Here is a 27990-nt window from a genome sequence, read left to right on the forward strand (position 1 = left end):
GAGGGGTAATTTTTTATTTGAAACAATTTCAGGCTTACAAAGTGTTTCAGAAATGAAAAAAGAACTCTCATATATCCTACACCCATATTCCCCAATTATTAACATTTTACCACATTTCCTTGGTCACAGATCTGTTTGTGAATCATCAATCCACCTTATTTTTTGATGCACTTTGAAGTAAATTACTGACAGCAGTACACTTCACCCAAAACAATGCATATTATTAACTAGAGTTCAATATTTGTCTACATTGTTTTGAAGTAAAATTTACAGACAGAGAAATGCTCCATTCTTCAGCACACTATTGGAGGAGTTTAGACCAATGCATAAACCTTTATCTAGACAGAGAGATTTCCATCACCCCAGGACTTTCCCTCCAGTCTCCGTCCATCCCTTTCTCTATCCCACCGGGAAAGGCAGAGAGGCGTGACCCTGGGTCCCCTGAGCCCACCGAGGACACTCACAGCATAGACTGGGGTGGGGCCAGGCCTCTCTGGACTGACCACCCACCAGGGAAGCCTCAGGCTTCCGCCAGCTGCTGCAGCATCGAGAGGATCCCATACAGGGCAGACAGGGGCTTCTTGGCTTCCAGGTCCCATGTTGACCTGGGGCTATCCAGCTGCATCTTCAGGCCACACTCCTCCAGCAGGCCATAGGTGATGGCCAAACCCTCCCCCTGGAGTGGGGCGAGGAGCTCAGGCTTGAGGGTGAAGGGAATGTTCCAGGGGTAGCTGAGGTTGGGCTCCAGGATGCTCCTCACCTAGAAGAAGCAGTGTCAGAGGTTACAGGTCACCCTCCAGGGAGAGGAAGAGAAGACTTTCTGTCCCAAGATCCAGGAGTCATGCAGGGTAACTGAAGGGAGCAAGAGCTTTGGCGTCATGTGGACCAGGAGTCATGTCCTGGTCATGTCCTGTGATCAATGTGATTATGGACACGTTATTGGAAATCGGTGAGCATTGGCTCTTCAGCTGCTAAATGGTGATACTAAGATTTACCCTGCAGAGCAGTGGTGTCGGGAATTAGATATGTATATGCATGTGTGTGCAATGTGTGTATGTATATGTGGACATCTATATGCATAGACGTACTTATATACACATATCTATGGAGAGAAAGAGAGAGAGAGAGCAATTTGCAAATGGTGACCATGTAAGTAAAGCAGATCTGTTACTCAGATCCCCTGAGCTCCCAAACATGTGTTCCTATGTGGCTAGTTTAGAACTGTGGGTGCCTCTGCAGGGGTTGCCATGGAAACTGAGTCACTCCTGAGGTATCTTCATACCCGCTGACCTGCTCTCCACAAGGAGATGCAGCCCCAGTGGCCACAGAGGGAGCCGGACTCCCCTCCCAGCAGGAACCTGTGCCATCTCTCTTTTCTCTGATTCATTCTCATCTCCGGTTCCCTCACCCTCTTCCCTGGATGCTGGCCCCTGGGGATTTCTCACCAGCTCCCGCTGATGGAACAGGATCCTCTTCTCCTTGGACTGGGCCAGCAGATCATGTTGGATGTCACTCAGTACTGGGGACAGGGAGACATATGGGGAAAAACAGTGATGAAGACTCAGATTATCTTCCCCTCTGTGAACTAGGAGACCCTGTCAGAGGGGAACTCTGAGGCAGAGGAATAAAACCCATGAGACTTGAAGATCAAGTTCCCTGCCCTGGGAAGTCCTCCTTCTGTTCTTAGGATGGTCTCCAGGATGCTACATAACATGGTCCAGAGGATGGGATTATGAGGCTGGAGCCAGGATCATTCACCCCCAATGATATGTTGGGTGAACTTGGACTCATCTTGCTAGGCCTCAGGCTGTGTCACATGGAGACTTTATCTTTATCTCACCCTTGGAGACAGGTATGATGTGAGGATGAAAAATCATAATATTTAAAGGGCTTTGGAGAGGTTCATCTAACTCAGCCCTTTCAGGATCTCTTGGGGACCAGCCTTGTGTCTCTCCCGCTCTTCTTCCAAATCACTCTTACCCAATATGGCTTCAAGCAGGTAAAGGATGGGGTACTTTGGGTTAACCGGTGAATAACTTGAGTCCTTTCGCAGTTCATTTAAGATGGTGCCACCAGGGCCACTCAAATGACCCAAGGGTTCCTGTTCGAGCTATAGGAGACAGGCATTATTGACGATGACTATGATGACGTTATTTTGACTGTAAATTCTGTGATTAACCAAGAGGTGAGGGTAATGGCTCTCTACCTCCTCCAGGGGATTCCCAACCCCTTCTGTATGCAGGGGCTACACTCCTAGACCAAGGTCTTGGGGCATAGGTCCAAGGTCCCCAATCTCAGACATCCTTATCATTCCCCTGTAATTACCCCTATTCCTCTTCCCTGATGTATCTTGGCAGCCGTATCTCCTAAACATTCCCATTTACAACTTTGATCAGCCTTAGGCAGCTATGGGACCCCCTCACCATGTCCATGAGTTCCTGAAGTGCCCCTCGGTCCCCAAGCATGGCCGGGATATTGTGGAATAGAGCATCCTGAACGCCCTTTGTGAGCTGGGCCAGTGCCTCCATTTGCTGGGAAACCTCCTCTTGTAGGTGCTTGAACTCTGCCCTCAGGCATCAACATCAACCGGAAAATGGGGACAATTCTTAGATTAGAACATTCCTCGGATGATAAACCCTTCCCCATCAACATGAGCCAGTGTCTCTGTCACTTTACAAACCTGAAGTGTCTCAATGGATGGCGTGTTTGAGCTCTGAGGATGGAGCTGTCATAACAGGCTAGAAAGATGGGCAATCCCAGTGAACTAATGAGGGGGCAAAATGCAGGGAGAGAAGGAGATTCTGGAAAGTGGTCCTGGGAAGTGGAAGAGAATGACCAGGTGCTCATTTCTGGGACATGTCTGGCATAATGTGAATTCCAGCTTTGGGCTGTAGAGATGCAAATGTTAGGTGCTCTGAGCTCAGATTCCATATCCTTTAGGTGGGGATGGTATGAGGATTAAATGAGTTTCTCTACATGAAATGCTTGGATTGATATCTGCAAACACGACCACCCTTCTTATCTCATCATTCCGCCTGTATTGTCTATCTCCTACAGAATTCACCAAGCAGTGGGTGTTGGGGGTTCTCAGCTTCTCCCAGGAAATTCCAGGCAGTCTAGGAGATCTGCAAGGGAGACGTCACCAGAATGGAGGATCGAGGGAGGTGGCCTTTCCATTTGGTTCACTGCCATGTTCCCAGTGCATAGAACAATGGCTCTGCCCAATGGGTCCTCAGTAAGTGTTTGTTGCATGAATGCAGAAATGAATGAATGAAGAATGAAGAGATGAGGCTGTAAATTTTGGAGTAGAGTGCAGTTTTCCGACTTTCATGGAAACCTCCCATTTGGGTTCTCAGCCTTGCGTTTTGCACCCAGAAGCCCCAGGTTCCCTCTTAATAAACACTCACCTTGGCCAAAACGTTTTTCTATTCTTCCTAGAAAGAGAATCACAAGTGTTCATCTCCTTTTTCATGACCCAAATTAGCTTTAGAGGCACTTTGGAGGTTTCTTCCCTCCTACGGCCTCCTGCCTCTTGCTTAACCTCTTCCTTCCCCACCCGGGTCCATCCCTCCATGTCCTCGGGCTTCTCAACACTTCCCATTCCAGGGCAACTAGCCCAGGCCCTGCAGCAGTGGTGGCAAAGGCCAGGGAAGTCTGCCCCGCTCATCACATGTGTGGAGGAAGGATCCGAGCCCCACCTCCAGCAAACACACACTCACCTATTGGGAGGACAGAAGGAATCTCTTCCATGTAGTCTAGAAGAGAAATGAAATTCCCCACCCAAGTGTTAGTCTCTGAACACACATGGTTTCTCTGACTTTCTGCCCGCATTCCCCGATCCCCTCCTCTCCATCCAGCCCTGCCTGTTGCCCAGGGGCCAGATCCCAGTGCCCTGGGGAAGGACAGCAAAGGCAGCCTTGGGGTTGCGGTTGTTCAGAGAGGCCAGGGGGAGGGACTTGTCTGGAACAACATGGATTCCAGCTTTGGGCTCTAGAGATGAGAACATTAGGTGCTCTGGGCTCAGATTCCATATCCATTAGGTGGGGATGGTATAAGGATTAAATGAGCTTGTGCACATGAAGTTCTTGGGGGAGATACCTGCACACACGACTACTTTTCTTAACATGTCATTCTGCCTGTATCTTCCATGTCCTACAGAATCCACCAAGGAGTGGGTATTGGGCATGTTCTCCTTCTCCCAGGAGATACCCGATGTGTGCAGGAAAACTCTCATGCCTACCTCCGGCAAACACACAGTCACCTCCTTGGAAAGTGGGAACTTGCACATTTAGAAGAGAAATGAAATTCCCCACTGAAGTTTTAGTCTCTGAAGACACTCAGTTTCTCCGACCTTTTGTCTCTACCTCCCCAACACGCTCCTCTCCATTCACCCCTGCCTGATGCCCAGGAGCCAGACCCCAGTGGCTTGGGGAAGGACAACAAAGGCCGCATGTGGGCTTGTGGCTGTGCAGTGAGGCCTGGGGAGGGATGTGTCCGGAATAATGTGGATTCTAGCTTTGGGCTCTAGAGATGAGAATGCTAGGCACTCTGAGCTCAGATTCCACGTCCTTTAGGTGGGGATGGTATGAAGATTAAATGAGTTTGTCTACATGACCTCCTTGGGGTGGTACCTGCACACTGACCACCCTTCTTATCTCGTCATCCTGTCTGTATCGTCTATGCCCTACAGAATTCACCAAGCAGTGCATGTTGGGGGCACGCTGCTTCTCCCAGGAGGCTCCAGGTGGCCTCAAGGAGGTCTGCTGAGAGGGAGAGGTCACCAGAATGGAGGCTCCAGGGAGGCGATTTCCATTTGGTTCACTGCTGTGTCTCCAGCACAGAGAATAACGGCTCCGCCCCTTGGGTCCTCAGTAAGTGTTTGTTGCATGAACGAATGAATGAAGGAATGAATGAATGAAGAAGTAACGCTGTAAATTTGGCAGTAGAGGACAGTTTTCCGAGTTTCATGGAAACCTCCCATTTGGGTTCTTAGCCTTGCATTTTCCCACCCAGAAGCCCAGGTTCCCTTTTAATAAACACTCACCTTTCCTCAAGCATTCCTTTAGTGGTTCTAGAAAGAGAATCACAAGTGGTCATCTCCTTTCCTCATCTCCAGATTTGCTCTAGAGGTACTTTGGAGGGTTCTGCCCTCATATCGCCTCCTGCCTCTTGCTTAACTTCTTCCTGCCCCATCGCAGTCCATTCCTCCACCTTCTCCGCCTTCCCGACCCTTCGCCTTCCACAGAAACTAAGGCCAGGCCCTGGGGCATTGGTGGCAAAGGCCGGGGCAGTCTGCCCTGCTTTTCACATGTGTGCAGGAAGGGTCCCATCCCTTTCTCCAGCAAATACACACTCACCTTTTTCCAGGCAGATGTCTATACGAGAAACGTCTAGAAGAGAAATGAAATTCCCCACCCAAGTGTTAGTCTCTGAACACACATGGTTTCTCTGACTTTCTGCCCGCATTCCCCGATCCCCTCCTCTCCATCCAGCCCTGCCTGTTGCCCAGGGGCCAGATCCCAGTGCCCTGGGGAAGGACAGCAAAGGCAGCCTTGGGGTTGCGGTTGTTCAGAGAGGCCAGGGGGAGGGACTTGTCTGGAACAACATGGATTCCAGCTTTGGGCTCTAGAGATGAGAACATTAGGTGCTCTGGGCTCAGATTCCATATCCATTAGGTGGGGATGGTATAAGGATTAAATGAGCTTGTGCACATGAAGTTCTTGGGGGAGATACCTGCACACACGACTACTTTTCTTAACATGTCATTCTGCCTGTATCTTCCATGTCCTACAGAATCCACCAAGGAGTGGGTATTGGGCATGTTCTCCTTCTCCCAGGAGATACCCGATGTGTGCAGGAAAACTCTCATGCCTACCTCCGGCAAACACACAGTCACCTCCTTGGAAAGTGGGAACTTGCACATTTAGAAGAGAAATGAAATTCCCCACTGAAGTTTTAGTCTCTGAAGACACTCAGTTTCTCCGACCTTTTGTCTCTACCTCCCCAACACGCTCCTCTCCATTCACCCCTGCCTGATGCCCAGGAGCCAGACCCCAGTGGCTTGGGGAAGGACAACAAAGGCCGCATGTGGGCTTGTGGCTGTGCAGTGAGGCCTGGGGAGGGATGTGTCCGGAATAATGTGGATTCTAGCTTTGGGCTCTAGAGATGAGAATGCTAGGCACTCTGAGCTCAGATTCCACGTCCTTTAGGTGGGGATGGTATGAAGATTAAATGAGTTTGTCTACATGACCTCCTTGGGGTGGTACCTGCACACTGACCACCCTTCTTATCTCGTCATCCTGTCTGTATCGTCTATGCCCTACAGAATTCACCAAGCAGTGCATGTTGGGGGCACGCTGCTTCTCCCAGGAGGCTCCAGGTGGCCTCAAGGAGGTCTGCTGAGAGGGAGAGGTCACCAGAATGGAGGCTCCAGGGAGGCGATTTCCATTTGGTTCACTGCTGTGTCTCCAGCACAGAGAATAACGGCTCCGCCCCTTGGGTCCTCAGTAAGTGTTTGTTGCATGAACGAATGAATGAAGGAATGAATGAATGAAGAAGTAACGCTGTAAATTTGGCAGTAGAGGACAGTTTTCCGAGTTTCATGGAAACCTCCCATTTGGGTTCTTAGCCTTGCATTTTCCCACCCAGAAGCCCAGGTTCCCTTTTAATAAACACTCACCTTTCCTCAAGCATTCCTTTAGTGGTTCTAGAAAGAGAATCACAAGTGGTCATCTCCTTTCCTCATCTCCAGATTTGCTCTAGAGGTACTTTGGAGGGTTCTGCCCTCATATCGCCTCCTGCCTCTTGCTTAACTTCTTCCTGCCCCATCGCAGTCCATTCCTCCACCTTCTCCGCCTTCCCGACCCTTCGCCTTCCACAGAAACTAAGGCCAGGCCCTGGGGCATTGGTGGCAAAGGCCGGGGCAGTCTGCCCTGCTTGTCACATGTGTGCAGGAAGGGTCCCATCCCTTTCTCCAGCAAATACACACTCACCTTTTTCCAGGCAGATGGCTATAGGAAAAACGTCTAGAAGAGAAATGAAATTCCCCACCCAAGAGTTAGTCTCTGAACACACATGGTTTCTCTGATCTTCTGCCCCCTCCTCCCTGACACCCTCTTCTCCGTTGCCCAGATCCCAGGCCCTGGGAGAAGGACAGCAAAGGCAGCACTCTGGCTGTTGTTGTGCAGAGAGGCCTGGGGGAGGGATCAGATCCCACCCCTCATGTTTTGAGATCCTGCTCAAAAACATCCACTCACCCATCCTTGACCACAGCACGATATTCTCCGGAAAGAGAAACAGAAGGGCTCACTCACCAGGAGTTAGTCTCCCCCCTACACACACATACACACACACATATACACACACACACACACACACACACTCACACATACCTGTCTGGCCCTTAAAGGAGAAAGGTGGCTTTCCTTGTGGCCAGGGGCCCTTGCCAGGATCAAAGGCAGGGCAGCCTGGCAGGAAGTGGAGGAGCCTGGCTGGGAGGGTCTCCCTGGGGTCTGTGGGGCTGAGGCCCTTGCATGGTTCTTAGCATCCAAATGGGGTCATGGCTCAGCAAGTCTAAGGTCTAGACAGAGATCCTGTCCAGCTCTGGGACTCACCTTTTGGAAAGGTCTTCTGCTTGTCATCATCTGAGATGTGATAAATGTCTGGATGGGAAGAAGCCAGGTCAAGCAAGCCAAGGTCATTCCTGCTGGAGTCGTTCACACCCCACACTGCAGCCCCCACCCCCCAACCCCAGCTCCCTCTAGGCCCGATTCAGGAGATTGTCTCAGGGTGGCCTGGGGCCCTTATGTCGGAATCAGCTGGGATGCTTCCGAAACTCAGAGTCCCTGAGCTCACTCTGTCTCCTGAATCCGACTCTCTGAAGAGCACCCCTACGTAAGGGCCTCAGTGATCATTATGCAGGGAGCCACCTTTGTAGGGTGAGCGGAAGTGCTTCCTCCCTCCTCCTTCATGAAGGATTGAGAGAGAGAGTGTGTGTGCGTAATATGTGTGTGTGTGTGTGTGTGTGGTGAGGGCATCCCCTTATCTCTAAGGACCTGGACCCCACTGTATCAGGCTGACCTCTAGCTGGGACTTAAATTTGGGCAGGGAGACGCCAGGGACTGTGAGCTGGTGGTGTTCTCAGCACTCACCATTCAGCCCACGTATGCAGTTGCTGTTGGTGTAAACGGTTCACCCATGTGGAGTCAGAACCTGCAGCATGTGTGGTGGGACACTGTTCATTCTGAGGCTAGTGACTGAGAGAGAGATGTAGGTAAAATCCTGCATTGTGCTGTTAGAGCATTACGTCTGCAGTTCTGTTTGTGACTATGGTGGTATCTTAGGGGTAACCTGGGGACAGCTCTGTGGCTCCCCCAGGTGAGCTGCCAAGAGTGGCAGGACCTTAAATGAACAGAGATGGTCAGGATTAGGGCTGCACTTCCGCGTTGGGCACCTCTTTTGTCTCCCTCCATGTAGGAGACTCTGTATCTCCTGTAGCAACATTTCCATCGGGCCATCCTAGGAAGTAGCTGCGGGTGCTGAGGTGTGTGTGTGCCCAGGGCGCCTGAGAAATGATGCTCTTCCCCTCCCTCAACAGGTGGAAAAGCCAAGGTTGCCTGCTGATGGTCTTTCTCCCTCTCGTTTGTCTTCTCAAGAGAAGCAGAACCCCTCTCCCCATCTCCTCCTTCACCCTCTGCTTACCCCAGCCATTCTTCCTGAAAACCAGCTGTTTCCTCTTATAGGCCATCACCATGCCCTTCTGCAGAGTCAGATCCTTTTCTCTCACTTTGAGACGCTCTCCCGCTCCTTCACCCTGGGGAGAGAAACCAGGTAACATGGTCATATACGCATGTGATTTTAAAACTCAGATAGATCTGGAAAGCTCATGAGGAAAGGACCCAGCTGTCCTCTGATCTCACCCCTCTACTCCTAATTTCCAGCTACTTCTCTTCTCTCTTTTTTTTGTCTAGTATTTACCCTCACATTTCTCAGTTTCAGATTTATTGCAATGATTTGACTTTTTTCTTACCAGATTTAAGTATATCCATGTACTTTCTCCTGTTGATGATGAGGATTTCATTTTCCTAATCTTCCTCTCACTCCTCATTTCTCCTTCCCCCATCTTCCTAAAATGTTCATATCCAGCGTCTGTCTAAGTTAATATTCACTGTTTACTGTTGGGGAGGCTGCTTTCCCTCACTCCAGATCTTTCCTTTATCACTTAATTAATGTGATGATCATGTGCCCTCTCTGCCTCTTACTCATTATCTCTAGGGACATGTAGGATACATTTCTTAAGACCTTGTATATCTGAAGATGTCTTTATTTTATTCTTAACTTTATGGACATTTGACTGGACATAGAATTCGAGGCTGGAATTCCTTGTAATGTGCCTATTTTTTCCTTTTTAGAAATATTCATGATTTTCTTTTTGAGGCAAGTACCCTGGAGTTTCACACCTAGGTTCCGTGGTATAGATCTTTGTTGACTCATTATACTATGCCTGCAGTTAGCGTTATCCTTTGGTCTCAGATCCTTTCTTGTATTATTCCTTCAAAGATTCCCCCACAGTACTGTGTCTCTGTTCTCTCTTTCTGGATCTCCTATTATTCAGAAGTTGGATCTCTCCATCCTCTAAATTTTTTTATTAATATTCTCTTCTCTTCTTACTTTTTTGGGGAAATTTTATGACTTTTCTATTTTTAAAGTTTTTTGACTTCTAGTTCCTAGTCCAACATGTAAGGAGTTTGGAAGTCATCATTCCATCCTAACCACAAGTAAAAAGCTGAGCAAACTGAAAAACCAACAGCTCTTCTTAGATCTGTCAGAGAAGTGAGGTCACAGAGCAAACGAGTGCCCCAAGCATTGGAGAGACAGAAGGCAGATATAGAGAATCGAAATTTACAAGAGCGGAAACCTCCATGGGACCGGTGCTTGGGTAGGAAAACCTGAATTATAGTTGACAAATTGCTGGAGGCTCAGTGTCGACAAGTCTCAGACTTAGAGTCCAGTGGACCCAGTCATCACAGGGGCTTCAACTTTTGTGAGTTTTATCTCCAGGAGCTCTATCAGGTTCTCACAATGCATATCAAAGAAAAATCCCCTCATGCTTCAGGCACTGGGAAGGGAAAAGCAACCATTCTGAAATCTCTCAGAGCATTCTGTTCTCCTCAATATGGCCTGCCTCAAGAGAAACTGTTTTGCTAGAGCCTAACCTATTGGAGTTTTACGAGAGCCAAACCAACCTGATGGAAGAGAAACACCCAACTCCAGCCTCTTCTAGCCTTCCATGTGGGAAAAGGGAAATATCCAACTCTAGCTCCCTCTAGCCATCTGTCCTACCTAAGAGGGGGGAGGGCCTGGAGAGTACTGAGAAGCTCTTGTGAAGTTCACAGACCAAGCGCACAGGCTCACTAAAAACCTGAGACCCAATCACAGGACTACAGAATACTACCCTCCCCTTAGAGCTTACCATCACCTCACCAATGGCCCATTTACCAGAAGTCATTCTACCCAGTATATCGTGTCCAACTTTCAACAAAAAAGTACAAGGCATACTCAAAGGCAAAAAACCAACAGTTTTAAGAGTCAGAGCAAGCATGAGAATCAGACTCAGATATAACGTGGATGTTGGAATTATCAGACAGGGAATTTTAAACTACTGTGATTAATACGCTAAGGGATCTAATGGAAAACATAGACAAAATGCAAGAACAGACAGGTAATATAAGCAGAGAGATGAACATTCTAAGAATCAAAAAGAAACACTAGAGAAGTCAAAAACACTATAACAGAAATAGAGAGTGCCTTTGATTGGCTTGTTAGGAGACTAACATAGCTGAGAAAAAAAATCTCTGCACTCGAAGAGATCTGAATAGAAACCTCAAAACTGAAAAGCAAAAAGAAAAAAGACTTTTAAAATGGTACAGAATATCCAAGAACTGTGGGACAACTACAAAAGCTGTAGTACATGTAATGGGAATATATGAAGGAGAATAAAGATAGAAAGGAACAGAAGAAATATTTGAAGCACAACGACTGAGAGTTTCCCCCAAATTAATGTCAGACACCAAACCATAGATCGAGGATGCTCAGAGAACTCCAAGCAAGGTAAATGCCAAAAAACTTAGACCTATGAATATCATATTCAAACTGCAGAAATTCAGTGATAAAGAAAAATGTTGAAAGAAGTCACAGGATAAAAACAGTTTACCAAGGAAATTTAAGAATTGTATCTGACTTCTCCTTAGAAATAATGGAAACAAGAAGAGAGCAGAGTGAAGTACATAGTATTGAGGGGGTAAAAACACACCAACTTAGAATTCTATACCCTCCAAAAGTGAAGGAGAAATAAAGACTCTCTTAGACAAACAGAAATTGAGGGAATTTGTTGCCAGTAGACATGCCTTGCAAGACATGTTAACTCTTAAAACTCAACAATAAGAAAACAACCCAATTATAAAATGAGCAAAAGACCTGAACAGACACATCACCAAAGAAGATATATAGATGGCAAGAAGCATTTGAAAAGATGCTGCACATTGTATCTTATCAGGAAAACGCAAATAAAAACAACAATGAGATACCACTATACGCCTGTTAGAATGGCCAAAATCCAGAACACTGACAACACCAAATGCTGATGTGGATGTGGAGCAACAGGACCTCTCATTCATTGCAGGCGGGAATGCAAAATGGTACAGTCACTTTGCAAGACAGTTTGGTGGTTTCTTACAAAACTAAACATATTCTTACCATACAGTCAGCCAACATGCTCCCTGGTATTTACTCAAAGGAGGTGAAAACTTATGTCCACATAGAAATCATCACATTGGTGTTTATGAGCAGCTCTATAGGTGCCCAAACTTGGAAGCATCCAAAATGTCCTTCAGTAGATGAAGGGATAAATAAACCATGGTACATCCAGACAATAGAACGTCACTCAGCACTAAAAAGAAAAGAGCTATTAAGGCATGAAGAAATGTGGAGGAAACTTAAATGTGTATGACTAAATGAAAGAAGTTAATCTGAAAGTCCAAATACTGTAGGGTTCCAATTATATGACATTCTGGAAAAGGCAAAATTATGGAGAAAAAAGAAAGATCAGTGGCTGCCAGCAGTTCGGAGGAGAGAGGATAAGTACTGGAAGACAGGATTTTTAGGGCAGTGAAGGTATTCTGTATGATATTATAATGGTGGATACCTATCATTATACATTTGCTAAAACCCAAAGAATGTATAACATCAAGATGAACCCTAATGATGCAGCAATGTAGTTTGATCAGATGTAGCAAATCCACAAAAGAAAATAAATTTTGTTACTTTTTTTTATACAGCATTATACCTTCATGGAAACAAAATATTATCAATTTGAGAGATGAAGTATTTCTTTCCTCCCTGAGTGGTCTTTGTTTCTTCTGGTTTCCTAATTTCAGTGTAGGGTTTTTGTGTGTGTTTCCTCAAGTGCTTAGGATTTTACTTGTGTGTTTTTTACTGACAAGTGAAGCATTATTAAAGATGATAGAAGTGAGGTGTGCAGGGGCAGGGTTTGTGGAGTGGGGGGTTTCACTTTGTGATGATCAGGAGGGATAAAGCTGTTTTTGGAGGATCCCTAACTGTACGGATATTGGGGTTTTTTCTTTTAGACTGGACAATTTTCCCAGGGATTTATCCCTCAATCTTGTGCCTGGGATATGCGTGTTGAGGCTAACAGGCGGTGGAGGCGGGATGCCCAGAGCCGAATGGGGAAAGAGGGCTCACTTTCCCCACACGGAAAAAGGATTTTCACTTACTTTCCCTTTTCCAATATGATCCCTTACCCCTGCATTTCATTGTAACCAGTCTCTCCAAATCCAGAGCCCACATTATTTAAATTCCCAGAGAGTGTTCTACTGGGGCAGGGGTGGCGTGTGAGGGTAGTTTCCAGGCTATGCAGACGTGGGAAAGGGATCTGGAACTCTAAGTGTTCCTTACATAGGTTTTCAATCAATATTTTTACATGTAACCCTGCATATACCCTCTCTTCAGAGGTAGCTAGTGCCTCCAATTCCAGAGATTTTCAGGGGTTTTGTCTAGACATCCTTCCCTGATGCATTTGGGGCTCCATTATTCCTGCTTTCCAGGGTCTGTTACCATTTGCCTACTTTTTAGTAGAATTTTCTGAATTTTGACATCTCCTGTCTGCAGTTGTTTCCACTTTTTTTTTCGTCTTTATGAATTTGTACCCTGTTCAACAGGAACATGACAATAAGTTATTTGAGGATACAAGTAAGGTTCTACGTTTTGCTATAAAAGCAAGAGGGATTTCAGTTAGACCAAAAAAAGTTAAGCTATTTGAATTTATTTTAAGATTGGCCCTGAGCTAACATCTACTGCCAGTCTTCCTCTTTTTTGTTTCTCCCCAAAGCCCTAGTACATAGTTGCATATCTTAGTTGTAGGTCATTCTAGTTCTTCTCCGTGGGATGCCGCCACAGCATGGCTTGATGAGCGGTCTGTGCCAGGGATCCGAGCCAGCGAACCCCGGGCCACTGAAGCAGAGTGTACGAACTTAACCGATCCGCCATGGGGCCAGCCCCAAGCTATTTGAATTTTGTAAACATTTTTGTTATTATGAGGCTCTTCTATTTAATTTTTATTATGGAAAAAAACACACAACACAAAATTTACCATCCTAACCATGTGTAAGGGTACAGTACAATAGTGTTACCTTAGGCACATTGTTGTGAAAAAGATCTCTAGAAATTTTTCATTTTGCAAAATTGAAACTCTGTATCTTTTAAGTGACAATGCCCTTTTCGTCCCTCTCCTCAGCCCCTGCCAACCATGATTCTACTTTCTAAGAGTTTGATTTCTTTACATGTCTCATATAATTGGAATCAGGCTGCATTTGGTCTGTTTGTGAATGGGTTATTTAACTTAGCATAATGTCCTCAAGGTTCATCCATGTTGTAGCATATGACAGGATTTCCTTCTTTTTTGAGGTCAAATAGTACTCCATTGTATGTATATGCATTTTCTTTATCCATTCATCCTTTAATGGACATTTAATTTGCATCCACCACTTGGCTATGGTAAATAATGCTACAATGAACAAGTGTGCAAATCTCTCTTCAAGATCTTGTTTTCAATTCTTTTGGATATATGCCCAAAAGTGGGATTGCCAGATCATATAGTAATTCTATTTTTAACTTTTTGAGGAAACTGTATACTGTTTTCCACAGCAGCTGCACAATTTTACATTCCCACCAACAGTACACAAGAATTCCAACATCTCTGCATCCTCAACAACACTTGTTATTTTCTGTTTTCTTGATAGCAGCCTTCCAGACAGGTGTGAGGTGATAGCATGGGTTTGATTTGCATTTCCCAGATAATTGGTAATGTTGTACACCTTTTAATGTGCTTGTAGGCCATTTGTATATCTTCTTTGGAGAAACATCTGTTCAAGTCCTTTGCTCACTTTTCAATCAGGTCATTTTGGTGGTTGTTGTTGATTTGTAGTTGTTCTTCAAATATTATGGACATTAACCTCTTTTCAGATGTATGGCTTGCAAATATTTCCTCCCATTCCATAGGTTGCTTTTTCTCTCTGCTGATTGTTTCCCTTGCTGCACAGAGTATTTAAGTTTGATGTAGTCTCATTTGTCTATTTTTGCTTTTGTTGCCTGGGCTTTTGGTGTCATATGCAAGAAATCATTGCTGAACACAATGTCATGAAGCTTTCCCCGTATGTTTTATTCTGGTGATTTTACAGTTACAGGTCTTACATTTAGCTATTTAATGCATTTTGAAATGATTTTTGAATATGGTGTAAGGTAAGGATCCAACTTCATTTTTTTTGTATATGGATACACAGTTTTCTCAAGACCATTTCTTGAGACTATTCTTTCCCCACTGTGTGGTCTCAGCATCCTGTCAAAGATCATTTGACCACATACGTGATTGTTTATTTCTGGGCTCTATCTTCCATTCCACTTATCTATATGTCTGTCTTTATACAAATACCATACTGTTTTGACTACTGCAGCTTTGCATATGTTTTGAAGTGGGAGGCTGTCAGGTTTGTTTTTTTTTCCTCAAGATTATTTTGGCTATTTGAGATTCCTTGAGCTTCTATATAAACTTTAAGATTTTTCTCCCAGGAATGGAAAAAAAAGCCATTGAGATTTCAACAGGGACTGCATTGAAAATGTAGATGGCTTTGAGTAGTATGGACATTTTAACAATATTAAATCTTTCAGTCTATGAACATTGGATGCCTTTCCATTTATTCTGTGTCTTCTTCAATTCTTTCAGCAATGTTTTCCAGTTTTCATTGTACAAGTCTTTCACCTCCTTATTAGGTTTATTCCTAAGTATATTTTTCTTAAGAACATAAATGGGATTGTTCTCAAATTCATTTTGGATTTTTCATTGTGAATGTATAGAAACAACTAATTTTGTATATTGGTTTTGTGTCCTGAAACTTTGCTAAATTTATTTACTAGTTCTAATCATTTTGTTTGTGTGTGTAATTTTTAGAGGATTCTACGTATAAGATTGCGTCATAGTGAGCAGAGATAATTTTACTTCTTCCTTTTGAATTTGGATGCCTGTTATTTATTTTTCTTGCCTAACTGCTCCGGCTAGGGCTTCCAGAAATATGTTGAATAGAAATGGCAAGAATGGGCATCCTCGTCTTTTTCTTGGTATTAGAAAGATTTCAGGTTTTCACCATTGAATGCGATGTTAGCTGTGTGCTTTTCACATGTGGCCTTTGTTATGTTGAGATAATTTCCTTCTATTCCAAGTTTTTTTGGTGTTTTTTAATCATAATAGAGTATTGAATTTTGCCAAAGCCTTTTTGGATCAATTGAGATGATCATGTGGTTTTGTCCTCCATTCTGTTAATGTGATGCATTACATTCATTGATTTTCCTATTGTTGAACCATCTTTGCATTCTGGGAATAAATCCCATTTGGTTATGATGTATAATCCTTTTAATGTGCTGTTAAATAGATCTGCTGATATTCTTTGAGGATTTTTACATCCATATTTATCAGGGATATTGGTCTGCAGGTTTCTCTTTGTGTAAAATCTTTGTAGGGCTTTGGTACTGGGGTGACGCTGGCCCCATCAAGTGAATTTGGAAGTATTTCTTCCTCTTCAATTTTTTGAAAGAGTTTGAGAAAGATTAGTGTTAATTCTTCTTTAAATGTTTGGTAGAATTCTCCAGTGGAGTCACCTAGTTGTGGGCTTTTATTTATTTGGAGGCTTTTAATTACTGACAATATCCTTACAAGTTATAGGTTGTTTCTTTTTATTATTTCGTGATTCAAGCTTGGGAGGTTGTATGTTTCTATAAATTTATCCATTCCTTCTAGGTTATCCAATTGGTTGGTGTAAAATTGATCAGAGTATTCTCTAATGATCCTTTTATTTCTAATGTCTCCTCTTTCATTTATTGTTTCTGATATTTGACTCTTCTCTGGTTTTTTTTTTTCTTAGTCTAAGGAATTGTCTATTTTGTTCATCTTTTCAAGAAAATAACTCAGTTTTATTGATTTTTTTCCTACTGTTTTTCTATTCTCTATTGTGTTTACTTCTATGCTAATCATTATTATATGCTGCTTTCTGCTAACTTTGGATTTACTTTGTTCTTTTTCTACTTCCTTGAGGTGTAAAGTTACATTGTTGATTTGAGATCTTTCTTCTTTTTTAAAGTAGATATTTACTGCTATGAACTTCCTTCTTACAACTTCTTCTGCTGCATAACCTAAGTTTTAGTACACTGTGTATTCATTTTAATTTGTCTCAAGATATTTTCTGATTTTCCTTGTGATATCTTTTTCGACCCATTGAAGGTTCAATAGTGTGCTCTTTAATTTCTACATGTTTGTGAATTGTCCAGTTTTCCTTTTGTTATTGGTGGCTACTTTCATTCTTTTGTGATCATAAAAGATATTTGGTATGACTTCAATCTTCTTAAATTTGGTAAGACTTCTATGGGGCCTACCATGTGAACTATAGTGGAGGATGTTCAGTGTGCACTTGAGTAGAATGTGTGTTCTGCTCTGCTGATGGAGTGTTCTGTATGTGTCTGTTAGGTCTAATAATCTATACAGTGTTGTTAAGTCCAGTTGGTCCAATAGAGTTGTTCAAGTCCTCCATTTCCTGACTGATCTTTTGTCTGATTGACCAAAACAAAATTGATGCACCCATGAACCAGAGGTGATATGCAAACTTTTTAACAAGATCACGGTGCAGGAGCCAACATTTGGAACCATGCTAGCTGTAGACAGCTGGGAAGGTGGCACACACAGCTGAGCCGTCACTCTACGTGAAATGACACAAGGTTTTCTCCTCTTGTTCTCACAAAACCCAGTTCACCAACACAAGCACATGGAAACCCAAAGCTGAATGTCACAATATCCTCCAACCTGTAAGAATGTTTTATTCAGTTCAAACTTGTTTGTCCCCTGAATGTGGAATCAAATAATGTGAGTGGAGCCTGGTCCTACTCAAGGACAAAAATCACCCACCTCTTTCTAAGTCTCTTAAGTGAGGTCAAATTACACAGTAAATACTTACTGTGCAAAAGTGCATTATAACACACGTAAAATATTTGATAAATGAATTTGCTTCACTTAAAGTATTATAGTTGGTTATTGTGAGAGAGTTATGTAAATCATATGTGCTCGAAGATATTTCAATAACACTCCTTAAGTCATTTCTGCTCAGCATATCACAGCATTTAGGGTACTGTAACTGCTGAGGTTATGTGTTAGCGATCCGTTGCTTCTTCCAGCCATACACAAAACTAGACATGTATACAGTACAGCAGACACACCTTTGGATTCACCAGAATCCATTACTTACCCAAAGTAAAATGTAATACCACAAAATTAAATCGATTTCATATTTTGCCAATACTGAGTAATCCCATATATTAAAGCACTACAAATGAGGATGTTAGAATATAGTCTCAGGTTAGGAGTCAGGATTCATTGGCACAGGAGAAGTGGGAAATAATGACCCCACTCTTTCTGACATCTGGAAACAGATACTGATTAAGATCCAGACTCCCCTGGGAAGTGAGGATGGGCTGATTATGCTCTTGGCATCCCCATTCCATACCTTGCAAAAAGTATTCCAAGAGAGGGAAAATAGTCCGGAACTTTTCCCACTGCTGGTTTCCTGCAGCACAGGACTGTTGAGCAGTTCCACTGTCTCTGTCACCACATACAGGTCCACACCTGTTTCCCGGCACTGCTTCAGAAATGATGGCTCTGGGTCCAACACTTTCCTGGGGAGGAAAGGGAGGAAGAGGGTCAGAGTGGGAAGGGTTGCCCCCCTGGGTTACTCTAAGTTACTCTTCTCCTCATAACCTGGAAGGGGTGCCAGCCTGTGAACTTTGACAGATGATCCCTCAATGGGTAGAAAGATAATGGCTTCTAGGTTAAGTTCCCTTGGGCAACAGAGTATCTCTGATATGCACGGTGGAGGGGTCCCCATTCTATGATGCGGGTATTGGTATGAGAGTGTGCACGCCATTTTGTGAAAGTCATCGGCATTTTCCAAAATTCTATCTGCCCTGGTAGGGGCTGATTTATAGTTTTCCAGCACTAGGCCCTCTCACCAGAAGAGGCTAGAAGTAGACAAGCCCACATGTTGTGAACAGTCCTCAGGAGATCCTACTGTTTAAGTCGGGGAACCCACATCCATCACTGTCCAGAAGCACAGTCAGGGTGGGATGTGGAGCAGACAAAGCAGGGAAGATTCTGGGTGATTCTTCATGACTTGCACAACTGGGTCTTTATGGATTCACTGTCCTTGGTAGGTGGTTGGTAAGGCTGACTTGAAGATATAAATTTGGGTGGGGGATGTGAGAGGGTTGAAGGACTGAAGACAAATTTTGTGTCCATTTCAGACTGAGACTCAACTCTGATTCTACTCAAGGCCCCATGGGGATTGGTGTCCTAGATGACAGCCGTGTGGAACACTGAGAGACCCTTAAATTGCTTTTCAGTGGAGGAGGTCACTGAGCATCAGTGCTGGGTTTTCCCATTGCCCTTGGGGGGAAATTCAAGACCTTGTGTCGTTCTAAGATGTTATGCCATCTGACATCTACTTACCTCCAAGCCTGATTTCATATCACCTTCCTCAGGATTGGCTAAGCTTCCAGCTCACTGGACTGCCCCTAGTCTTGAAAAGATCCAGCTCTGTCCTGTCCCTGGGCCTTCAAACTCCTCATCTGGACCCCTTTCCTCTTCCTCTTGCTTGCTTCCTCCATTCTTTAGGTCTGAGCTCAACTCTTTGCTACCCAGAAAGACCTACATAGGCTCCCCTCCCTCCAGCCAGTCTCTTTCACCAACTCTTGTTGTTACCTTCAGGGTTTCCATCACAACCTGTAAGTGCCTTCAGCTGAAACACATTGAATGCCCTGCATCTCATTTATTAAAAGTATCTAATTGGCTTTCTTCTCATATTTAAAGCTTCGAGCTCAGGCTTACTTATTTCTCTTGGTGCGAGACAATAAAATGTATCCCTGAAATTGCAGCCTCCTTAACCACTGAGAGAAATTTCTATGACAAATTTTTTTCTTTTCTTGCAGCTATAGAAATCCAAATACTCTTTTGCACCATAAACAGTCTTTGCAAATGTTAGTTCTAATGAGAGTCTTACAAGACACCAGGAATACAGAAATTGTGCAATGCCCTGTCCCAGTAACTTTTAGTCTCTAAACAGTCTGTGATTTTAACTACTTGCTTACTTTAATAACTCTTTGTATTGATAGAAATACTGTTTAAATGGACATCTCTGTTTGTAAAAGGCATAAAGACTTAAGAAGTTCTTTGTTAAGCCCTTAGAGGATTATTGAAGATCTTCTTTTCCCACATGCACGGAGTTAAATTAAATCCTAGGACACTGATGCATACTTTATTTAAACATAGAGTTTCAGAGTCTTTGTCTCACTTAAATTAATGCTTTGTTAATTTATTTTTTATAACTTATTTCCTCATTCATTGCACGTCCCCTACCCCAACAAATATAATCTGCTTTATGTCAGGGATTTTGGTCAGTCTTCTCATTACTCTATTCTCGGCACAAAATAGCACTGTAATGAGTAATTACCGTTTTAGTAAATATTTATTACATAACTAATGACTATAAGTTGAATGAATAAATGAATGAATAGCCAAGAAGAGCAGCATAATCTGAGATGTTGTTTTCTTCATTCTGAGCCTCCGCAACAAAACCTACTGGACACCTCTTTGCCTAAGAGGAGAGCACCTTTCGGGGCTCTGCTGACCCGTCCCCTTCCTCTCCCACAGCCTCACCTCTTTTGAAGTTCTGTCCAGGTTGGGAATGGGGTGGTAACAATCTGATACTGTAGGGTGTCATCATAGGACTCAGTAGCCTCCCCAGACACGTTCACTTCTACCCCAGAATTCACACTCACACCAGCCTTCAGCTTCAGCATTGCAGCATCACGGAGGAGGAATGGTCCTTTCTTAACAGGCTCTAGGGACAAAAAAGGTGGCCTTACATTTAGCCAAGAATTCACTTTGGAACAGCTGGAAACTTGAATGAAAACGGAATGACTGAGTTCTATTTTGCTCGAATGCTCATACTCATTTAAATCTCTCAGTGAAGAAGCTAACTAATCAATTAATATTTTAAGTGTAAATTACTGCTGAAGCCAATCCACCCAGGGGTTGCAGAGCAGGGATAACATCCTAACTCTAAGAAACGGTGACGTTGCTTGCGCACTGGTCCAGGAGATCCACGGCATCATCTCTGCAGGACAGGGTCTCCTGCAGCGGGCACAGCATCCAGCCCCAGGAAGGAGCAAACTAGGGCAGAAAATGTTGGTGATTTGGTTCCAGACAGACTGGGTTTAGATCCTTGATCTACCACTTCCCGGATATGCAGCATGGAACAAAATATTTTATAAGATTCAATTTACTGTTATGTAAACTGGGGAAAATATTTGTCCCTCAAGAAGCCATTGTAAGCATTAAACAAACTAATGTATACCTGTGTGAATAATTAGCAAATTCTCAAAATCTTAGTTCCTCGGCCCTTGCCTTTGGGCAAGGCTCATACTGAGATCTCCCTGTGTGAGTGTCTCAGAATTTCTTGTGTGCTGCTCCACCTCTCCCTGAGTGCCCTTGTTTTTCACTCCTTGTCTCCTGTGCTCACGGCTGACAATACCTGGGACTGAAGAAATTGGTTCGAGAATGTGCATGAGGGAGACTTCCGTTGGATCTTCAGGTTGTTCCCAGAACTGTGAGCGAGGCTTCCTCTTCAGTAATAAAGAAAACTGATGTATTTTGGTGGCACTCAAGAAGCTTTCGACAGGCCTCAGATCTTTGTCTCCAATCTCTTTGGTGATATTCTTGCTAGTTCTCTCAAACATAGAGGGCATGTTGCTAGGAGCAGATACAAGGGGAGTACAAAGATCAGTTGGGTCTCACAGATGAGATTAAATGGGTTTTCATGTATCCTTCAGAGAGAGTTGACAGAGTATTGAATATTTCGTAGAAAGAAGTATATGTCATATATACATGATGAGGTAGGATGCATATGCAAATGATGCCCATGTTAGAAGCTGGAAGGGCCTAAGTCTTACTTAAACAATTACCTATTGGTATGACCTTTAGTGAACAGAGATGAGATACCTAGACTGGAAGTCCCTGCCAAGTCAGGGGGACCAGTAAGCACTTGGTTAATTTGTTGGAAGTGACAAAGAAGAAATTAATTCCCCTCCAAAAATGAACTATGTGCACTTTCCTATGCCATGGTAGTTGAGATCAAACTGGCCAAATTAAGATTTTTAATCACCCACTAGAGGACTGCTTTTTATATATAGGTGAATTACCTATGTTCAGTATGTAAATTCCATGTCTTCCAAGATTTATACAATCTTGCTGTGACTGAACTAGAACAAGAGTGTAGCCTTCATGACAATGGACAGAAGATAATTAAATAAAAATCCCAGAAGCCTACATTGTTGTGCTAAGTGAGCCATGATTCATTAGAAAATTATAAAGTGAATCACCTCTCATGTGTCAGGAGCCTGCTATGGATAGTCATCCACCTGGGTGATGCTCTCATGCTGCCTTTAAACACTTTCAATTTCAGAGAATGAGGTCAGCAAGAAGGCAAAATAAGAATTTTCAGCCCTCATCTCTTCTGAGGAACACTAATTTTGACAACCACCATGGACAAGAGTAACTTTGTGGGAGTCCAGAATCAAGGAGAGCAGTCCCAGCACCCTACTGGAGCAAATAGCCAAGAATAGGTGCATTGAAGAGGGTAAGAAGAACATTTCCTCTTTACCCACATCACCTTTCCTCCAAGACAGCACAATTCACTGTCAAGGGACACTGAATTGGGCCAAAGGACTCACCCTTTGCCCATGGTTTCTCCCATGGGGGAAAGTGAGAGCATAGTGAGCACCTAGCTTCCCCAGCCATGCAAGATGCTTCTCAAGAGGCCCACTTCTTTTTCCTCCCACCCAACACACTGAGGAGGATTGGCATGGCTGAATACTCTGAGGGTAGCTAGAGCTCAACAAAGGGTCACTGATTCTACTAGTTGCCTCATGGACTCCACCAATAAACCTGCTCATGAACCCTGTAAGACACAACAACTGTGGAATCCCCAACTAGCCCCCAGCACTCCACATGCCCCTCCTCCCCCAGTGATGGTCCCCCACATGTGACCCCACATTCAGCATGCACAAATCTCTGCAGATTGTACACAAGTACACGCAGCCTACTGGCTCAACTCCAATGTATATACCCTTAACACTACAGGGCACTGCCTGAGGCTCTCAGCCACTTGTCTGGATTTGTTTGAATTGAGAAAAGACATACAATCCTGAGACTTCTCCTGAAAGAGAGAACGAGAGGAGTGGAGTAGGTGCATCTAGAAAAAAGGTCTGAGAGACCTCCAGAATATCTAGCCAGGCTGAGTGGTAACAATCTTTCTAACCTGAAACCAGTCAGTAAAGACTTATGAGGTGACTCTTCTTCTAATGTGACGAAGCAACCCAAGACTTCAAGGAGCATGAAAAATCAAGGAAAAATGACATCAACAAGGAAATACAATAATTTTCCAGTAACCAACCCCAGAGAAATGGAGATAATGAATTTCCTGACAAATAATTCTAAATCATTATGTTAAGAAGCTCAATGAGCTACAAGAGAACAAGATAGACAACTCAATGAAATTAGGAAAACAATAAATAAACAAAACTATAAGTTCAACAGAGATAGAAATCATAAAAAAGAACCAAACAGAAATTCTGGAGCTGAAAAGTACAACAAATGAAATGAAAAATGCAATAGACAGCTTCAATAGCAGACTTAGGAAAACAGAAGAAAGAATCTGTGAACTCAAAGAGACGTCATTTAAAATTATCCAGTCAGAGGAATAAAAAGAAATAAATGAAAAAGAGTGAAGACTGTCTACCACGTTTATGGGACATCGTAAGGAGAACCAAATAAGCATTATGGGAGGCCCAAAAGAAGAAGAGAGATAGGAGCAAAAAGCTTATTTAAAGAAATAGTGGCTGAAAACTTCCAAAATCTGGGAAGAGATATGGACCTCTAGATCCCTGAAGCACAAGGGTCTCCAAACCAGATCAATGCAAAGAAGATTACACCAAGACACATTATAGGCAATTTTTTTTTTTAAAGATTTCATTTTTTCCTTTTTCTCCCCAAAGCCCCCAGGTACATAGTTGTGTATTCTTCGTTGTGGGTCCTTCTAGTTGTGGCATGTGGGACGCTGCCTCAGCGTGGTCTGATGAGCAGTGCCATGTCCGTGCCCAGGATTCGAACTAACGAAACACTGGGCCGCCTGCTGCAGAGCGCGCGAACTTAACCACTCGGCCACGGGGCCAGCCCCTATAGGCAAATTTTAAAAATTCAAAGACAGAGAGTTTTGAAAGTATAAGAGAAAAGTGATTCATTACATACCAGGAACCCCAATAAGGCTATCAGTGAATTTCTCAGCAGAAACCCTGCACCTCAGGAGAGAGTAGAATGATATATTCAAAGTGCTGAAAGAAAAAACTGCCAGCCAAAAATACTGTAGCTGGTAAAGTTCTCCTTCAGAAATGAAAGATAAATAAAGACCTTCCCAGACAAACAAAAGCTGAGGGAGTTGATCAGCACCAGACCTGCCTCAATAGAAAAGCTAAAGGGAGTTCTTCAAGCTGAAATTAGTAACATGAAAATGTGAAAAAATAAACTCACTCATAAAACTAAGTATATTTTCAAATTCAGAATACTCTAATATAAAAATATGTAAATTGTAACTTCAATAGCATAAAATGTTTAGAAAATGAAAGGGGTAGACTTTTTATACATGATTTAAGTAAAATGGACAGCTGTAAGACATTTTGTGTAAGTCTCTTGGTACCACAAATAAAAAACCTCTAGTAGATACACAAAAGATAAAGAGAAATGAATCAAAACAAACCACTACAAATTATTATCAAATCATAAAGGAAGACAGCAAGAAAGGAAGAATGGAACAAAGGAACAATAAGACAGTCAGAAAACAATTAGCAAAATAGCAATAGTAAATCCTATTTTATCAGCAATTACTTTAAATGCAAATAGATTAAATTCTCCAATCAAAAGACATAGAGAAGCTAAATGAATTAATAAAACCAAGATCCAACAATATTATGCCTACAAGAGATTCACTTTACCTTTAAGGACTCACATAGACTGAAAAGAAAGGGATGGAAAAATATGTTCCATGCAAATGGTCACGAAAAGACAGCAGGGATGACTATACTTACATCAGCTATAATAGATTTTAAGTCAAAAACTATCACTAGTGACAAACGAAATCATTATCAATGACAAAAGGGTTAATTCATCAAGAGGATATAACAATCATAAATATATATTCACACATCAGAGCACCTACATATAGAAAGCAAATATTAGCAAAACTGAAGGCAAAAATAGACAACAATACAGTAATAGTAGAGGACCTCAAGATCCAACTTCCAACGATGGATAGTTAATCCAGACAGAATATCAAGAAGGAAACAGAGGAGTTGAATAACACTAGAGACCAAACGGGCCTAACAGACATATACAGAACACTCTATCCAACAGCAGCAGAATATACATTATTTTCAAGTGTGCACAGATAATTCAGGATAGATCATATGTTGGGTCACAAAAGAAGTCTTAATGAATTTAACAAGATTGAACTCAAATCAAGTAACTTTTCCAACCATAACAGTATGAATCTAAAAATCAATAACAGGATGAAAATTAGAAAATTCACAAATACATGGAAATTAAGCCACACACTGTGAAACAACCAATGGGTCAAGGAAGAAATCAGAAGGGAAATCAAAAATATCTTGAGATAAGCAAAAATGGAGATGCAACAACATACCAAAATTTATGAGATGCTGCAAAAGCCATTCTAAAGGGAATTTTATAGTGATAAATGCCTACTTTAAGAAAAAAGAAGGCCGGCCCAGTGGCGCAGTGGTTAAGTGCGCACATTCCGCTTCTCAGCGGCCCGGGGTTTGCCAGTTTGGATCCCGGGTGTGGACATGGCACCGCTTGGCAAAAGCCATGCTGTGGTAGGCATCCCACATAGAAAGTAGAGGAAGATGGGCATGGATGTTAGCTCAGGGCCAGGCTTCCTCAGCAAACAAAGGAGGACTGTCAGTAGTTAGCTCAGAGCTAATCTTCCTCAGGAAAAAAAAAAAAAGAAAAAAAAGAAAAAAGAAAGATTTCAAACAAACAACATACTTTACACCACAATAAATGAGAAAAAAAACAAACTAAACTCAAATTTAGCATATGGAAGGAAATAATAAAGATTAGAGCACAAATAAATGAAATACAGACTAGAAAAACAACAGAAAAGATGAATGAAATTAAAATAAAATAGCCTTTTTTTTTTTAAAGGTTAGGTTGGCAAAGGGGTTGAAATTAATATTCCAGAGTTTTCAGAGTGTATTTGTCTCTTCAGCTTATTATAGGGGGCTGATGAATGCTCAGAAGTAGTCTGGTAGTCAAGCAGTAGAACATAAGTGATGGATAAATTAAAGAGATATTTTCTTACATGCTTCCCTCCTAACAAACCTATGATAGCTACCTAAGGCCCAATTTTTCAATGTTCTGCTAATTTCTGTGCTAGTAAAACTTTCAGAGGCTCAGGGGGAAAAATCCTAAACAAAATATTGGCAAACTCAACCCATAAAATTCTTTTAAAAATTGTGATCAGATTGTGTTTATTCCAATAAAGGCAAGAATAAATTTACCTCAAAATATCTATTACTATAACTCGCAAATTTACCTATTAATGGGAAAACTATGTGATCATTGCATAAAACGTAAGAAAATCATTTGATAAAGTTCAGCACTCATTTATGACTTTTTTAATTTAGCAAGTTAGGAGTTTAGGGAATTTTTCCCTTACTTTGTTAATGGCATGCATCGAAAGTCTACAGCAAATGTTAGATTAATGATGCAACACTAGCGATATTCCCTTAAAGACAGAAATAATAAAATGCTGTCCATTCCCACCACTGCCATTCAACAATTTTCTTCTTTGCTTTCATCTTTTTTGGTTTTTTTAAATTTTTTTTGAGTTTTTTTTCTCCTAGTTTTATTGAGATCAACAATTTTCTGGAGGTTCCATCCATCACAGTGATGGGAGGAGAATAAATGAAAAGTATAAGATTTGGAGGGAACATCAAAACAGTTATTATTTACAGATGATATATTTACCTACAAGACAAGAGAATCAACAGATACACTTTTAGGATAGTTAGAATTCAGTAAGCTTGTTAGACTGTAACTAAGGAAGGGAATGAACTAAATAGATTTGTGACACAGAAAAACCCCCTCAGTCTGAAATGGAGCAACAGTAGATGAATGTAGAACAATTAAGAGGCTGCTCTGGCAATGTTTCAGGTGAGAGAGAACAGTAGCTCACACTAGGATGATGAGTGAGGAGATGCTATATAATCAAATGGTCTCAATGATGGCGTTTATGGGGGCATGAGGAAGAGGGAAGGAAAAGAAAGATTTCCTGGTTTCTGGCTTGGTAACTGGACGGATGGTAGCTCCATTTTCTTGAGTAAGGGAACGCTGAAAGGAGATCCATTTGAAGAGGAAGAAAATGAACTCGTATTTGGATATGTTGATTTTGAGATCCAAGAGGAGATTAAAATAGATTGGCACTTAGAATAGAGAACTACCCTGGAGATAAAAATGTTTGAGCTATCTGTGCATAGGTGGAAACTGAGACCTGAGTGTAGATGAAGTCATGAACTTGAATATGTAATAGCTGGGCAGGGAAAAGTGTTCATGGCATTTTACACACCAGATTGAATGAGATCAATCTGTTTAAACTGCTCTCTTCGGGGCCAACAGGACTAGTATTTCCTAACTATACAGAATTCAGTTTTTGAACATTCATTGAGTGGCTGAAAAGAGACAGAACTTTCAATACTTGATGTAAAAGCCCTGATGTGGCCATTTCAGTTCTGTCTAGAGTGGGCCACAGAAGACATCAGTGGACAACAAAGAATTACAAGAGCGAAAGAAGATCCTCTAAGACTGAGCTGGATAAGGATGTAACAAAGATACCTCCCTCAGCCTTACATGATTCTGTGTTGTTATCGAGAGTTCTCCTTTATTAAGGAGAAATTCAGGAAGAAGTGCCACCTTCTTTTTGGGGCAAATTATGCAAAACACAAAACCATCTATTCATTCCACAACCCCATCCTGAACATTTCTATCTCTGATCAGAGTATCTTCTCTTATTCATCCTCGATCCCCAATTAGCACTTACCAGTTTGTATATTGTTTTGTCTTGCAGAGAAAGATTCCAATTGAGTAGGGCCCTTCCAGTCTTCAGACCTCCTGATACCAAGCAAAGTTTCCCAGACAAACTCCAGAGAACAGATAAATGTGACTCTGCTCACAGAGTTTTCCTTCCACCAATA

The 27990-nt window shown here is 42.5% G+C and overlaps 1 protein-coding gene across 1 annotated transcript; it reads right to left on the reverse strand.

Moving 5' to 3' along the window:
- LOC106824831 (gasdermin-C-like) lies at positions 1-27986 on the reverse strand. Its single transcript, XM_070480904.1, has 12 exons — positions 27837-27986; positions 21198-21415; positions 20321-20504; positions 18117-18285; positions 8701-8812; positions 7614-7661; positions 3720-3926; positions 3408-3434; positions 2424-2563; positions 1981-2110; positions 1446-1519; positions 1-760 (listed from the first exon to the last, which is right to left on the reverse strand). The coding sequence occupies exons 2-12, from the start codon at positions 21409-21411 to the stop codon at positions 521-523; spliced, it is 1545 nt and encodes a 514-aa protein (XP_070337005.1). The 5' UTR covers positions 21412-21415; positions 27837-27986; the 3' UTR covers positions 1-520.
- Between the last annotated feature and the right edge of the window lie 4 nt (positions 27987-27990).

The sequence above is a fragment of the Equus asinus genome, chromosome 12 (genome assembly GCF_041296235.1).
Source record: "Equus asinus isolate D_3611 breed Donkey chromosome 12, EquAss-T2T_v2, whole genome shotgun sequence".
NCBI classification, from domain to species: Eukaryota; Metazoa; Chordata; class Mammalia; order Perissodactyla; family Equidae; genus Equus; species Equus asinus.

Coding starts and splice junctions, on each gene's coding strand:
- LOC106824831 (XM_070480904.1), bottom strand. CDS start 21,411: ATGCCCTCTATGTTTGAGAGAACTAGCAAGAATATCACCAAAGAGATT. Junction 20,505..21,197: donor ACCAATTTCTTCAGTCCCAG/GTATTGTCAGCC, acceptor TTTTGTCCCTAG/AGCCTGTTAAGAAAGGACCA. Junction 2,564..3,407: donor AGAAAAACGTTTTGGCCAAG/GTGAGTGTTTAT, acceptor GCCTGAGGGCAG/AGTTCAAGCACCTACAAGAG.